This window comes from Oncorhynchus gorbuscha, linkage group LG06, assembly GCF_021184085.1.
Source record: "Oncorhynchus gorbuscha isolate QuinsamMale2020 ecotype Even-year linkage group LG06, OgorEven_v1.0, whole genome shotgun sequence".
Lineage (NCBI taxonomy): Eukaryota > Metazoa > Chordata > Actinopteri > Salmoniformes > Salmonidae > Oncorhynchus > Oncorhynchus gorbuscha.
In genome coordinates, this window is record NC_060178.1 from 105,309,931 (window position 1) to 105,325,487 (window position 15,557).

General features: G+C 41.7%; 1 protein-coding gene across 9 annotated transcripts in view; it reads right to left on the reverse strand.

Annotated features, from left to right (window-relative positions):
• The window catches only part of LOC124038645 (neurexin-1a-like), an 819,670-nt gene extending 811,389 nt beyond the window's left edge, over nt 1–8,281 (reverse strand). For all 9 annotated transcript variants that reach the window (XM_046354744.1, XM_046354740.1, XM_046354738.1 and 6 more), the window contains exons 1-2: nt 8,158–8,281; nt 5,205–6,642 (exon numbers count right to left, since the gene is read on the reverse strand). In XM_046354744.1, coding sequence (XP_046210700.1) covers nt 5,205–5,919 — 715 coding nt within the window. In that variant the 5' untranslated portion in view covers nt 5,920–6,642; nt 8,158–8,281. The remainder of the gene's footprint in view (nt 1–5,204; nt 6,643–8,157) is intronic.
• Nucleotides 8,282–15,557: the final 7,276 nt, after the last annotated feature.

Consider the following 15,557-nt stretch of genomic DNA (forward strand, 5'->3'; position numbering starts at 1 on the left):
CTACTGCCCTGTTGGAGCTGGTAACATGAGACATTCTACTCCCTGTTGGAGCTGGTAACATAAGACATTCTACTCCCTGTTGGAGCTGGTAACATAAGACATTCTACTCCCTGTTGGAGCTGGTAACATAAGACATTCTACTGCCCTGTTGGTGCTGGTAACATAAGACATTCTACTGCCCTGTTGGAGCTGGTAACATAAGACATTCTACTCCTTGTTGGAGCTGGTAACACAAGACATTCTACTGCCCTGTTGGAGCTGGTAACATGAGACATTCTACTGCCCTGTTGGAGCTGGTAACATAAGACATTCTACTGCCCTGTTGGAGCTGGTAACATAAGACATTCTACTGCCCTGTTGGAGCTGGTAACATAAGACATTCTACTGCCCTGTTGGAGCTGGTAACATAAGACATTCTACTGCCCTGTTGGAGCTGGTAACACAAGACATTCTACTGCCCTGTTGGAGCTGGTAACATAAGACATTCTACTGCCCTGTTGGAGCTGGTAACATAAGACATTCTACTGTCCTGTTGGAGCTGGTAACATAAGACATTCTACTGCCCTGTTGGAGCTGGTAACATAAGACATTCTACTGCCCTGTTGGAGCTGGTAACATAAGACATTCTACTGCCCTGTTGGAGCTGGTAACATAAGACATTCTACTGCCCTGTTGGAGCTGGTAACATAAGACATTCTACTGCCCTGTTGGAGCTGGTAACATAAGACATTCTACTGCCCTGTTGGAGCTGGTAACACAAGACATTCTACTGCCCTGTTGGAGCTGATAACATAAGACATTCTACTGCCCTGTTGGAGCTGGTAACATAAGACATTCTACTGCCCTGTTGGAGCTGGTAACATAAGACATTCTACTGCCCTGTTGGAGCTGGTAACATAAGACATTCTACTGCCCTGTTGGAGCTGATAACATAAGACATTCTACTGCCCTGTTGGAGCTGGTAACATAAGACATTCTACTGCCCTGTTGGAGCTGGTAACATAAGACATTCTACTGCCCTGTTGGAGCTGATAACATAAGACATTCTACTGCCCTGTTGGAGCTGGTAACATAAGACATTCTACTGCCCTGTTGGAGCTGGTAACATAAGACATTCTACTGCCCTGTTGGAGCTGGTAACATAAGACATTCTACTGCCCTGTTGGAGCTGGTAACATAAGACATTCTACTGCCCTGTTGGAGCTGGTAACATAAGACATTCTACTGCCCTGTTGGAGCTGGTAACATAAGACATTCTACTGCCCTGTTGGAGCTGGTAACATAAGACATTCTACTGCCCTGTTGGAGCTGGTAACATAAGACATTCTACTGCCCTGTTGGAGCTGATAACATAAGACATTCTACTGCCCTGTTGGAGCTGGTAACATAAGACATTCTACTGCCCTGTTGGAGCTGATAACATAAGACATTCTACTGCCCTGTTGGAGCTGGTAAAACAAGACATTCTACTGCCCTGTTGGAGCTGGTAACATAAGACATTCTACTGCCCTGTTGGAGCTGATAACATAAGACATTCTACTGCCCTGTTGGAGCTGGTAACATAAGTATTTCACTGCACTTGCTACAACACCTGCAAATCTGTTTACGTGACCAATAAACTTTAATTTGATTATTAATTCTATGTATAAATACATATGAAACTGTCTACTGTAGGCAACATCACCATCATGGGTGTATCAGCATAAACCATCCCCCAAAACCAATGGAGGAGTGTTCTTAAGTAGCACCTGAGAGCGGTTTCCTATGTGGGTTCCCAATCTGTGACTGCTATTACAGACATATTGTAATGAGATCATGTTGGCTATGCTGGAGCTATATGCACAAGACCATGAAATGTACTAAATTGTCTATATCAAATTGGGTGCATAAACTGCCCCCACACCCTGAACCAAGGGAGTCCATGAGAGATGGTTCCTATTTGAGTTTCCACCCTGTAAGAGACTGCTCTCATGTGGGGTGATATTCCTCTCAGGCTGCACTCCTTCACTCCTCCAGGAGTCAGTTTTATATTTCTGTTCAAGCCCCCAGAATAAGTACCACCAATTCAACATAGTATCTGCTGTCATAAGAATTTTTTAGGTGTGGCCTTAAAAATGTGTGACAATTTCAAGCAGCGCTACTGGTGATATTTTAGGTTCACAATTGATTATGGCAGCGATTTTGCCAGGGGAGGCGCACAGTAGTATAATCAGTAGCCTATAACCAATGTTTTATTAAAATCTAATGAACAGTAAAACAGTCAACAGACAATCCAGTTTTTTTCTTTATTTTGGACATAATTTATTTTCATGCAGCTTGTGTGAAAAGTTTGGACTATGTGCGATGCCCGTTGAATGAAAGATGCCAGTGACTGTAGGAAGTCGGTTTAGGAACAGTTTTTCCTTTATCATTTTGTAAAAAATTAGCATCTTCCACTTTCATCTGTTGGACCTAACTGTCAAACCAATCGCTGTCCTTGGATACTGAATCTGCTTGTAGCTTAGGCTATTTGCCTGCTCGTTTGTTTACCTTTCATGTGGCAAAGTCACGTATTATAATGGTTAGGCAAGGTCCAATTGTCCATGGCTCCAAGATGCAGGTGTCCATGGCTCCAAGATGCAGGTGTCCATGGCTCCAAGATGCAGTTGTCCATGGCTCCAAGGTCCAATTGTCCATGGCTCCAAGATGCAGGTGTCTATGGCTCCAAGGTCTAATTGTCCATGGCACCAAGATGCAGGTGTCCATGGCACCAAGGTCCAATTGTCCATGGCACCAAGATGCAGTTGTCCATGGCTCCAAGATGCAGATGTCTATGGCTCCAAGATGCAGGTGTCCATGGCTCCAAGATGCAGTTGTCCATGGCTCCAAGGTCCAATTGTCCATGGCACCAAGATACAGTTGTCCATGGCTCCAAGATGCAGATGTCCATGGCTCCAAGATGCAGTTGTCCATGGTTCCAAGATGCAGTGCATTTTCGAACTACAAATTCAATGTGTGTAGACAAATATATCCATGTTGAAGCCAACAATAAAAAACTAGATAGGCTACATGTTTGTTGTAACTAGGCCTATTGTAGGGTTAATGTATACTATTTAATATACTATCTTCAGTGAATAGGACAAACATCCATGCCTCCTGCCATAGAGCCCTTAGGCCTACGCATGCACACAGCGCCTTAGGCTCATGAAATTAGAGGTATGATTTATGACATCATGCTTCTGACACGATCCTATTTAGAACTATTGGTGTTGGTTTAAAAAACAAATTGATTGTTTTCTGTTTAATTAGATTAAAAATCAAACTTGTTAGAAAGATTCACCATCCATGAAAACATATATGGCTCAAATGCAATTTTGGCTGTTATTTCTGGAGAAGTGCAACTATGATCTGTAAGATGGTTCCACAATGTTTATAAAACATTACATGTGTAAGCAGTATAATGGTGAGTGGATATTACCCCCCCTTTCTCTGTACCATACATCTTTATCCAGCTCCTGTGAAAAGTTTGAATGTGTGCAAAACCCACCATAGTCTGTTGCCTTGTCTGTATTATACATCCATGGGGTGCAATTATGGTGCCTGGAACTGTATTTAAAGATGACCTATTTAAAAAAAGTTGTTTCATTTCAATTAGAAATTGATTGGAAGTATACAATGTTTTTAGGCCTTACCAATAGCCTATCCAATTTAATCTTGCTCATTGACTAGGTTTGTCATGTCCATGTCCAGACTACACTTTACATTAGGTCTAGCCCCCATATCAATGTAAATGCTATAGCCTATGTTTAACAATGTGTTTCCATATTAAAGAGATGCAATTAGAGTGATGTTGACTGTAAACATGTTCAACATATTAGGACATATGAGGCTATTTAACAAACTAGGCTATGATGGACTGACATTTGAATTGGAGTTGATGACAACACAATAGATGACCGTAAATACACAACTTGAAGCGATCACATATTATTTAGCAATGCCGCATGTTCTGATTGGCCATATAGGCGCCAAGCCTTGACACACCCACAAGTTGTTTATTCATCAAAACCCAGCCTTTTTGCTCCACTGTCAGCTACTGCGCCCATGATTTTGGTTGTGAAAATAGCTGACACACCCCTGAACCTATAACGCTGCCGCCAGCGCTAACATTTACCATTGTGTTAGAGTTGTTAAAATAAAGCCCCAAGTGTGTATCCCTATGGGCCGTGATCATAAGTAGTGCACTATGTAGGGAATAGGGTGCCAATTGGGATGTAATTTAAAGCTAATATGGTCTTTATACTTCATCAACAAAGCCAACAAAGTGCAACAAGGAAATGACAATAACAGAAAATAGAGCTGTTCCAAACAATAAAACTATTCAAATTTCGAACCTCTGCCTTCAAATCACAGGACAATCTGGTCCAGCATTGCACCAACATCTATAGGCCAAGATTCAGCCACAAAAGTAACTGAACAATGTGTGAAGTCGACTTTCTTCTCTGAAATTCTAACCTTACAATCAAGCAAAATGTCACCAAGAAAAGGTTTCTTGTGTATTTCATAAAACTACTTAGATGATGTTATTGTAATCACTTTTCAACAAACAGTAGATATAGTACAGGTAGCATACATAACAAGGTCTGGAGTCTTGGCTACATTATATTATGCAATGCACAACGTACTGCATATATTATTCATATATGTGCATATCATGTCCTTCGTCTTCTTCTAAATGCGTATTACTATTTATGACTTGAAACATTCAGAAGGCGCTAAAGTCATTGGAGATTAAACAACTTCATAGGTCAACCATTCCCCTGGTGACCTTTTGCAGGTAGAGGCAAGACACCTTAGAGAATGAGGAACACCTGCATGTTGGGCTAATGAGCCCTTGCAGGAGCACAACCACTCATTAACAACCTTAGAAACAACTATGACGACATATGTTAAAAAGGTGTTGTATAATGATGAACGTATTTTGCACTGGGAATTATTGAATTATTAGTTAGGGAATACAGGCGTATAGGTCTGTCGGCCTAGTATAGAGGAAGGGATGACGTGCATTTGCTGTAAACTGTAAGATTATTATTAGCCAACCTCTCTAAATGTTGGAAAACTATCAAAGATCATGTTGTGTTGTTGTTTAGATAAAGGGGAACTGACGAGTATTGTTAGTAGGCCTAAACCAGGCAACGGTCCAAAAGGGAATCCAGATATCTTACCGTCGCTGCAGTCCTTGCCCTGGTATCCAGTCTGCGAGCAGTCGCACTTGGGTTCGTGGTTAATGACATTACAGACCCCTCCGTTTAAACACATGTTGGCCGCCGCACTGCAGAGGTCGTTAATGACCCCCGCGCTGTTTAGGAGAGCCGAATCTGTCTTGTTGACCTTTACGTCCGTTATCCATCCGGTAAAAGGCACCTGGTCCTTGACAGCAGCCAGCGTTAACCGTAAAGCCACAGAGCGTAATTCCGGCGGTATCCCCCCAAGGAACAGGTAGCTGAAGACAGTCATATCCTTTCTTTTCGACTTCACTTCGACCCATTTCACCTCTTTGTCCACCATTAGCGTCGTGTTTTTAAAGTTTCTCTTTATTGTCACCGTGTGCCACTGGCTGTCGTTCACCGTGGTGTTGGTTAGAACCATTGCAGGCTCAGCGCAGAAGATGGAGAATCGAAGACTGAGTTTACCGTTGTGTATTAGGAGTTCTAAAAAGTCACAGAATCCCTCGTCATCGAAGTACACTAACAGCCCGTGGGAACTCTTAGTTTTCATGTTGAAGCTCATTTCACTCTCACAACATGCATTCCACATTGGAAACCTGGCCCACTGGCCCTCTGCACCTGTAAACTCCATAGAGGCCCCTATGTCTACCATACAGCAGACGAGAAGGCATACCCATATTAGATGGGCTCCATGCCGCATTGCAATAACCATGATGTGGCCAAATTGTTCTTTAGGCCTCGATAGGCTACAATACCGCTAAATCAGATTTCAGGCCGGATTTTAATTTATCAAGCTATAAATTAGGGCTGAGTGATGTAATACACGGACTGACCATTAACAATTGTGAATATGAAATGACACATTGTAAACCTTAACCAATTATGTCGTTGTCATATCCTACCAGCAAGCTATAATAGCCAGCCGGAAAAACATATATAATCGTTGTGTATTGGTCCACTTCTCTGTCGCCCCTAAATCCGAAATCCTCAGTCTTATTTATTTTTATTCGGTCAGACGGTTTCCTTTCTTTTATGATATAGATTTTCTTCCAAAACAGTTGATGGTGATTCAGAAATCAAATAACCATTTGTTATTATATTTCTCTTAGTTTTGGAACATGCACAAAGGCTACTTTCGGTCGGTGAGAGGCAGCTAGAGCGCACCAGCCGGTTCTACTGCTGCTGAAATGGCATCGATAACCCTCCTATTCACCCCAAGAAGATGTAGCCGGCATCCGGAATCTTTGCTTTTGGCTTCTCACCCTGCATCCTCCAAAACGGGCGCTGAAAAGACCCCTCCAAAACAGAATGGTTGTAAATTGGCTGATTGATAAGCGTTGGGCGCGAAACAAGCCAATTGTCCCCCTTCCCCCCTCCCCCCTCGGCCAGTCTCTGATCCACAAAGCTTCGGCTTATAACATAATGAGAAGATGATCTGTAAAAAAGAAAAGAAACATAAGAATGGACAGTTCATTTTGTTTAGTCATCTTTCCCTTTTCCCTTTAGGTCTTCACAGGTCATCAAAAGCAGCATGATCCACAATCCGCTGGTAGTAACCAGCTCTCACAGTTTTACATCAGAATTAGACAGAGTACTTTCCATGAACTCTGTCATTCCATAAGTGTATCGGAATTATAAAGGTTGTGTAGAAAAGTATTTCTGCTATTCCAGAGAATCATGCATATCAATTAACTGCTAGAATCTTGTTTTGTCGGTGTCCTCATTATTTCCTCTACCTTTTAACTCAGCTTCCAACAGAACTATGATAAGCGCATAATTGAATATTGAAATTATTTTGGAAATGTATTGGTAAGTATCGGCATGTATTTGAATATGTCCAAATATACAGACAATTGTATTTTTAAATAGAAATATTTAAATACTCCATGTATTTGAACATACGTCTGTTTAGTAATATGGGTATTTGAAATGTAATTGGAACAAGCAGGCTATCTGAAAATAGTTACAAATAGCCGAGTATCATGACAAATTATTTGATAACCGATCAAATACTTAAAATCTAAGTAATTGAATTCGGACACATTATTTTTAAATACTCAAATAAACAGAAAATAAGTAGGTCTATTTAAGATGCAAATGCTTACATACGCATGTATTTGAACCTAGGTCTAGACGGGCCAGACAGAAAGTGGCATTTCATTCAAATCTAAAAGAAAACCATCCCAATAAGCTACCCCGTTTGCTAGACAAACCATAATTGACGGAGGACTGAAAAATAGTTACAGAGATTCAAAACATATAATGCCAAATCTACCATATAGAATTCTAGAATGCCATGAAGATCAACATGAGATTCCAACCGGTCCCATTCCACTGTCTATCTCAACACATTAGATACTTTTCTATAAATTCGCACCTTCTACAGCAAACAAAATGAGCATGTAAACCTGTTTGTATTAAGCACTTGCCAACATCCCCACAATCTTTCTAACAATTAAATACAATCTATTGATGACACAGTTCAAAACGACTGAAGTTCGTTAGTTAAGTTTTCAACAGCTGTTCCGTTGCCCGTCTAGCAGCTCAACCTATCAGAGAGACATTAAATCATACATCAAACTAGGTATCGTTAACCTGCATTTAGAACCCGATCATGCATGTCGAGGACCGACTCAAATCATCATCTAAATCAGATTTTCCTTACCGAAGTATTGGAATGTAATCTCTTGTTATGTACAGCACATTTAATATTAATTCGGCTACCCACCAAATAGCATCACCATGCAGTGTTCTTCGACTCAAACTACCCCAATAGATCATCCACACTAAAAACCCTCAACCTCACACTATTTTAGCAAACTCTGAATTACTGCATCACTGATCATCAGAGACCGAGAAAAGAGTTAGCTCCACTCTCTTCTCCCCTATGTTCTAAAACTCAGCAACACCTTCATAACGATGGAAAATAAGTCAACGCATGGTCCTGTACCTTGGCTCTTCCCCCTATTCGATTCTCAGATAACGAAACAAAGTAAGATAAAACAGAGGAGCGGTAAAATCCTGTGATTATGGTGAGGGAGACACTGTCCAAACGTTGCAATCTTCCTCCCTGCAGCGGTCTGGCACGGACGGTCAGAAGGCAGAGACAGCGAGTGGATCACGTGTCTCTCTCTGTGTCGCTGCCTGGCTGCCGTCTACTGGGGAGGGGAGGGGCCGAATGCTGCAGCGCCTTGGACAGCAATGCGCGGCCGGGCTGCCGGACGAATTTAATACGTATCCGTCCACATTCACCAACCGACACCAGCTGTCGCCTCGACATACCTAGGTGATGTCACATTTCGTTATAAAACATCCACTAATTGCATGTTGATGAATTAGTGAAACGCACAGAGGTGGAAAAAAAAGATGGTTACGGAGCAGGGAACATTTGTTTTATGTCGGCAACAAGGGTGGCAAACGAAGGAGAGAGAGAAGTGATGCAATTCAACTACTTCTTCGTATCTCGTGTGCAGGGACGGCATGTGGCGACGTTTGAGGCTGGCAGGGAGTTCTCTTGATAATGGGATTTTTCTTACCATGAACACATTCTGTTAGTTGAAGTAGTTTACGCTAAACGACATAATTGTTTCCCTCGGGTTGTCATGCTGGTGAATGAGGACCCAAAAGCGACTTGGCGAAAACAGAGTATTTAATCCAGAATAAACTTTACAAAACAAAAAGCATACTACTACACGTAAAGACGAGAACAGACTGGAGACTTGATCGAGAACTGCAGGTTGCCTCGGGAAGGCACTTGAACCTAGCAGACTCAGACACCTGCTCACCACGCAGCATCTGAGGGAAACACGACACGACAGGGCAAAACATAGACACAGCACGGTGAATTATAAATGAGGATCCGACAGGGCAGGTACGGGAAACAAGGAGTGAAATAGGGACTCTAATCAGGGAAAAGGATCGGGAACAGGTGTGGGAAGACTAAATGATGATTAGGGGAATAGGAACAGCTGGGAGCAGGAACGGAACGATAGAGAGAAGAGAGAGCGAGAGAGTGAGAGAGGGAGGGGGAGAGAGAGGGCTAGAAAGAGGGAAAGAACCTAATAAGACCAGCAGAGGGAAACGAATAGAATGGGAAGCACAGGGACAAGACATGATAATAAATGACAAAACATGACACGGGTTAAAATAACACAGAGGATTATAGTGGACACCGTCGTTTAGCAAGTCTCACAGCCTACCAAGCAAGCGTGTTCTGCAGCATAAAATGTTCAAATCTTGCTTCATAACCTACATCAATACTACACTGTATGGATATTGTGTATCATAATATATTAACCTATTTTGGGAGTGATGATACTTGAATATCCATGTGTAACTCTGTGTTGTTGTATGTGTCGAACTGCTATGCTTTATCTTGGCCAGGTCGCAGTTCTAAATGAGAACTTGTTCTCAACAAGCCTACCTGGTTAAATAAAGGTGAAATAAAAAAAGTAAAAATATGTCTGATATGGTCTCGGCTAATTAAACATATAAAACATGAAACAACATAAGATTTCCATTTGACCCACCGCGGAACCAGGACTATTTTACATTGATGTCTGAAGGCATCGAGGTCCAATCGATCTTCCTGATTCAGCAGGAAGCGAGGAACCGAACGTTTTAGAATTGCCCGAGAGGGGTATTTAGGGTCCTCTCTTCACAATGTTACTTTTCCCAATTCAAGACTACTGGAACATTGTGATATTTCTGCATGCGTGTGTGTGTGTGTGTGTGTGTGTGTGTGTGTGTGTGTGTGTGTGTGTGTGTGTGTGTGTGTGTGTGTGTGTGTGTGTGTGTGCGTGTGCGTGTGCGTGTGTGTCTGTGTGTCTGTGTGTGCTATAATGACATGGTCATGGGTAATGTTAGGCTACAAACACAGCCAGTGGGAACATTCATGATCAAAGCATTTCCCTTATTCTACAGGGCAAAACCAAACCATGTGCTCCAGGATCTAAACAGTCAAAAGTCAAGAAAATGTTTTTCTTTATGGAACCCCCTCTAGTTCTTTCTCACATATCATTTGTCACAGGACATGCCTTTTAAGTATTGGCAGTTCATCTAGTCTGGTTCCAAATGTAGTACACTATTTCCAGGCCCATGGGGAAAGGGTGTGATTTGGGCTGTGGCCACACTTCTTATGAATACAGTTCTGCCTCAGAAGGGGTGTCACAATAATGTAAGAAGTGAGCATAGGGCTTGCACTCAGGCTAGAATGGTGCCTTGCTGTGCGTGAGAGAATACATATCTGGAGAAAAAGTGTGTCAAAACGGAAGGAAAATGTATTTTCACAATAATATAATATTTTCCTCACTATAACGAGAGTGCAGTGAGTAGGCTAAACAGAGATAGTGCACTTTATATTAATGTGGGGCTTGAGATTTCCTCTCTATAGGTTCATACAATGATATGACAGCTAGTGCTGGGCTATGTCAGAGAAGCTGAATGCTTCCAGTTGCTTGGATTCTAATGGTTATATACATGTTTTTATTTTATTTATTTAAAATGTATTTATATTTGAACCTTTATTTAACTTGGCAAGTCAGTTAAGAACAAATTATTATTTACAATGACAGCCTAGGAACAGTGGGTTAACTGCCATGTTCAGGGGCAGAACGACAGATTTTTACCTTGTCAGCTCAGCGTTTCAATCTAGCAACCTTTCGGTTACTAGTTCAACGCTCTAACAACTAGGCTACCTGCCACCCCAAGCAAGTCAGAATTAACTGTGCTATTCAAGCCTACATACTCCTACTGTATGCATACATATTGTATAGCTACTCATCTTCCAATCAAAAGACGTTTGATTTTGTGCAATTCATTTGTCAATAGTCTAGGTCACACAGTGCAACAGCGGTTGCGGTTCCTTCAGCACCACCAACTCTAGTACAGTATTCAAAGCACACATGGCATTCTATTCACACACAACTCTATCATGATCAGGACCATGGACAGCGCACATGATAGTACTGTTCTTTCAGCACCAGCAGTACCTCCAGTGAACTTTTCAGGCCCATGGAAAGGGCACCAGCAGTCACTCAGAAAAGCACACCAGAGCTCAAATACTACGAATCAGGTTTGACAAGTTAGCAAGATAACTTTGATCAACTCTTGTGTTCAACTCGGCATAACCGATCCTACAAATGTGGCTCACCTTTCAGCCACGTACATTTCAATGGCAACGAGACCTTCAGAACTAACCTGCTCTGGGGCAGGCTAACTCAGGGCTAACTTAAATTGTCTTGAATGAAGTGTTAGAGCTGTGAGTTGAGGACCAGTCAAATTAGATTCTCTCCAAAACAGTGCGTCATCATCCCCTACATTCTCCGGACCATATTTGAGGAAGAATACGACTTAAATATTTTTTTAAATAAAATGTTATTTTGGGTTAAATACAATAATAATAATAATAATAATAATAATAACAATTATAATAAAACATTTCAACACAAATCACACTACACAATCAGTAAAGACAGGATGCATTTGAAACTTCAATCGCAGTAAAACTTTCGTATGACTTCAACTATTTTATTGATATGAGTGGGGAAAAATGGGCTCATGCAATGAAAAGCAAACCAAAGCACACCCAAACAATAGGCTATGAAGATGGCACTTGTAAAAGCACATTTCCCAACATAGCCTGCTGAATTTGTAGGATATATTTTCTTTCATTTTGATTTCAGCATTAAAATGTTTCACTGACTCGGCATTCAACTAGCCAGATGTGACATGCACACCAGGGCACCAGCAGTAACTCAGAACAGCATCACAGCAGTACATGACCATGTACAGGGCACTGGCAGCATCACAGCAGTACATGACCATGTACAGGGCACTGGCAGCATCACAGCAGTTGAAGTCCATGGACAGGGAACCAGCAGTAACTCAGAACAGCATCGCAGCATTACAGGACCCTGGACAGGGTAATGGCAGCATCACAGCAGTGCAGACCCATGGACAGGGCACAGGTAGCATCACTGCAGTACAGGGCCATGGACAGGGCCCCAGTAGTTCAGGACCGTGGACAAGGCCCCAGTAGTTCAGCACCATGGACAGGGCCCCAGTAGTTCAGGACTATGGACAGGGACCCAGTAGTTCAGGACCATGGACAGGGCCCCAGTAGTTCAGGACCATGGACAGGGCCCCAGCAGTACAGGACCATGGACAGGGCTCCAGCATAACTGGACCATGGACAGGGCCCCCGCAGTACAGGACCATGGACAGGGCCCCAGCAGAACTGGACCATGGACAGGGCCCCAACAGAACTGGACCATGGACAGGGCCCCAACAGAACTGGACCATGGACAGGGCCCCAGCAGTACAGGACCATGGACAGGGCCCCAGCAGTACAGGACCATGGACAGGGCCCCAGCAGAACTGGACCATGGACAGGGCCCCAGCAGTACAGGACCATGGACAGGGCTCCAGCAGTACAGGACCATGGACAGGGCCCCAACAGAACTGGACCATGGACAGGGCCCCAGCAGTACAGGTCCATTGACAAGGCCAAACACTTAAAAGACACACCATTGTTCACTTACCCTCTCCTTATGCCCTTGGGGGAATCCCCGTCGCCATCTTGGAGGGTGGTCCAAATGATTAGCCAAGCAAGGGAAGTTTGCAAGGTAAGCCCCTCAGCCCTTGTTTTTAGTTGGCTTTGTGAGTCTACAATTATGTTCACTCCTGGGTCTGAAACTCCCCCATAATTCAATTTGCGACGATTGTACATCCGCTAAGAAAAGTTTGCAAAAACGTAAAAACAACATCAATGAAGAAGTCAACATACAAGTAAGTGTAAGTAAAATCTAATGCAAATAAGTTAGCCATTTTGCTACGACGTAAAAAGTAAATATGTTTTTGTTTGGTTATCTTTTTTAAATTGTCGAAATAAAACATTTCTCTTCTTCAGATGTTCCTGCTAGGCAGGTTAACGTTAGTTAGCTAATTAACTTGCTAGCTTCAAATTCATCCAGCACCGCCTCAACATCAACATAAGTGAACATGGTAGGTTTCTGTGTTTTATAGTAAAAAACATAGCAATAGATCAGGGTCCAATGACATCATCGACCAATGTGTAGACAATTAGGAGGCCATAAGTATGCAATGCCTACTCATAATTGGTTACAAATCACACATTGCACACCGATGATGTCATTGGAAACGCTTATCATCCTCTGTTTTACTACAAAACATAGAAACACTCCATTTTAATATATGTTGATGTTGGGGTGGTGCTGTAGGTGATGAATGTGCAGTTGAACAATGTTGAAGTTTCCATTTTAGATGATTTGGACATGAAGTGCTAATATTGGGGGTATTGACTTGCATTTGGAGAGAGTGGTCAGGTAAACAAAACCTCAGCATGGAATGCTGTCTTACCATGTCCATAGACTGCTTAAAGGGTACGGAAACAAAATGTAGTCTAATCTTCAATATAGCCTAGCACCAGGAAGTGCACATCAGTCACGCTGGAAACAATTCATGAATGAGCTGGCCGTTAACATTTGAGTAATAATGTACTTTTAATGCTATTAAAATGCATAATATTTAGCAAACCTTTGTTATGTTCTTATTTTTCATAGTAAATAAACCACTGACACTAGAGATGCTTTAACCAAGTTAAATTATTCCCAAAGTTTCTGTACAGCTGTAATCAGACAGCAAAACATTTCTCTCCATCACAGTTATATACCTCCTACTTAAGACATGCATTCTCTCCAATCCTTACATCTTATGTTTTAACAGGAAAACAGTAACAAGATACCAAATCCTTATTACTCCCTTCAGGTGACCTGTCCTCACCTCCTGACCTCAACCCCTCCATCTAATCCACAGAGTTCTATCTGTCTCCCCTGTGTCAACACGGTGCTCTGCTCCTGTCCCCCAACACATTCCAACACAGTCAGCAGCTCTCTGTCCTTATACAGAGACATAAAACCCTGGCCTATCATTCATTTACTATCTCAATGATCAAAGTTCAGCCGAAAAAGTTGAATAAACCAAATGCCTGTGTGAGAGCAATAAGAAAGACAATTAAACCCATTAAGAAGCAAGCTGGTGAATGAATCTCTGCAGCAGTCCATCTGCCATAATAGCAACTATATTAGTTAGTTTAAAAATAGAATCCTTAATTGAAACAATAACAAAGCCCTTTCCCTGCCCCTGTCTTGCTAAAAAGTGCATAGGTGGGGCTGGAGGAATGTAACCACCCTCAAATTCCTAGACAGAGCTATGGAGAAAAGGACTGTCATCCATTATATCAATTGTATAGTTTTAACCTTGTTTGAGGCTATATCGGGTTTGTCTATATTTACGTTGTTTTCAAACATTGGGAGTAAAATAAGCTTATATTTGGGGTTCTGATGGGGGATGACAGTTGAACTAAGCTCTTTAAGAATTAATGGGTATATAACCTTAATTTATAAGTCTAAAATATGATGTAGCATCTAAGGATTCTAGGTTTAAGCATAAACTTGGGAACAGGTGGACAGTCAAATTAATGCAATAAGGGGAACAGTAAAAGGGAGAGACAAGTGCAAGAGCAGTGTTGGGGTTTTTCTTTCATTTTTCCCACACACCTGCAACAAACACATTCTGATGTGCGAAGTGCTTTTCATATTTTGGAACAGGAATTCATCAAATATTCACAAATGTATAAAATGTAAAGTGCAGAATTCTGTGAAGGTCATTATGTTATAGCTGCTTATATTAGAGATGCAGGCAGTACGAGACCAGCTGGCTTCAAGGTTACTAGTTAGCTAGACCCAGATACACACTGGATGAATTCTGAAGCCTTAAAGTAATTCTCCAGTGTTTCTAGAGTTTACGAAATGTGACCTATAATAAATTACAATATGAGTGAAATCATTTTCCTTCCAAGAAATGGTAACTAAGTAGGTTAAAAGCAGCTTTTCTGTGTTGAATGGTGTTGGTGTTACCCCAACAACAGAATGGTGTGAGCGTATACCGGTAATTACAAATATTAATTACAAGTAAAACAGCTGATTGGCCTGCTGAGCCAACATGACCTCACATGAGGAAATAGCCATCCTTCTTCATAAAGTTTGTTTGAAATACACATTTGAGGTGGGTTTTTAAAGTATTTTTTCTCTAATTTATGAACTGGCAACAAATTTGAGTCTAGTATCAGTCAACAACATATGTGTCTTATCAGAATTGAGATTTTCACTGGACATTTACTTTAATGGCAGGATAGGGACAACAGGATAGGGACAACAGGATAGGGACAACAGGATAGGGACAACAGGATAGGGACAACAGGAAAGTTGATAAGAGCTAACTTGGTAAAATGATCAACAGCTAAAAAAAAGCTCAATACGAGTGTGTATT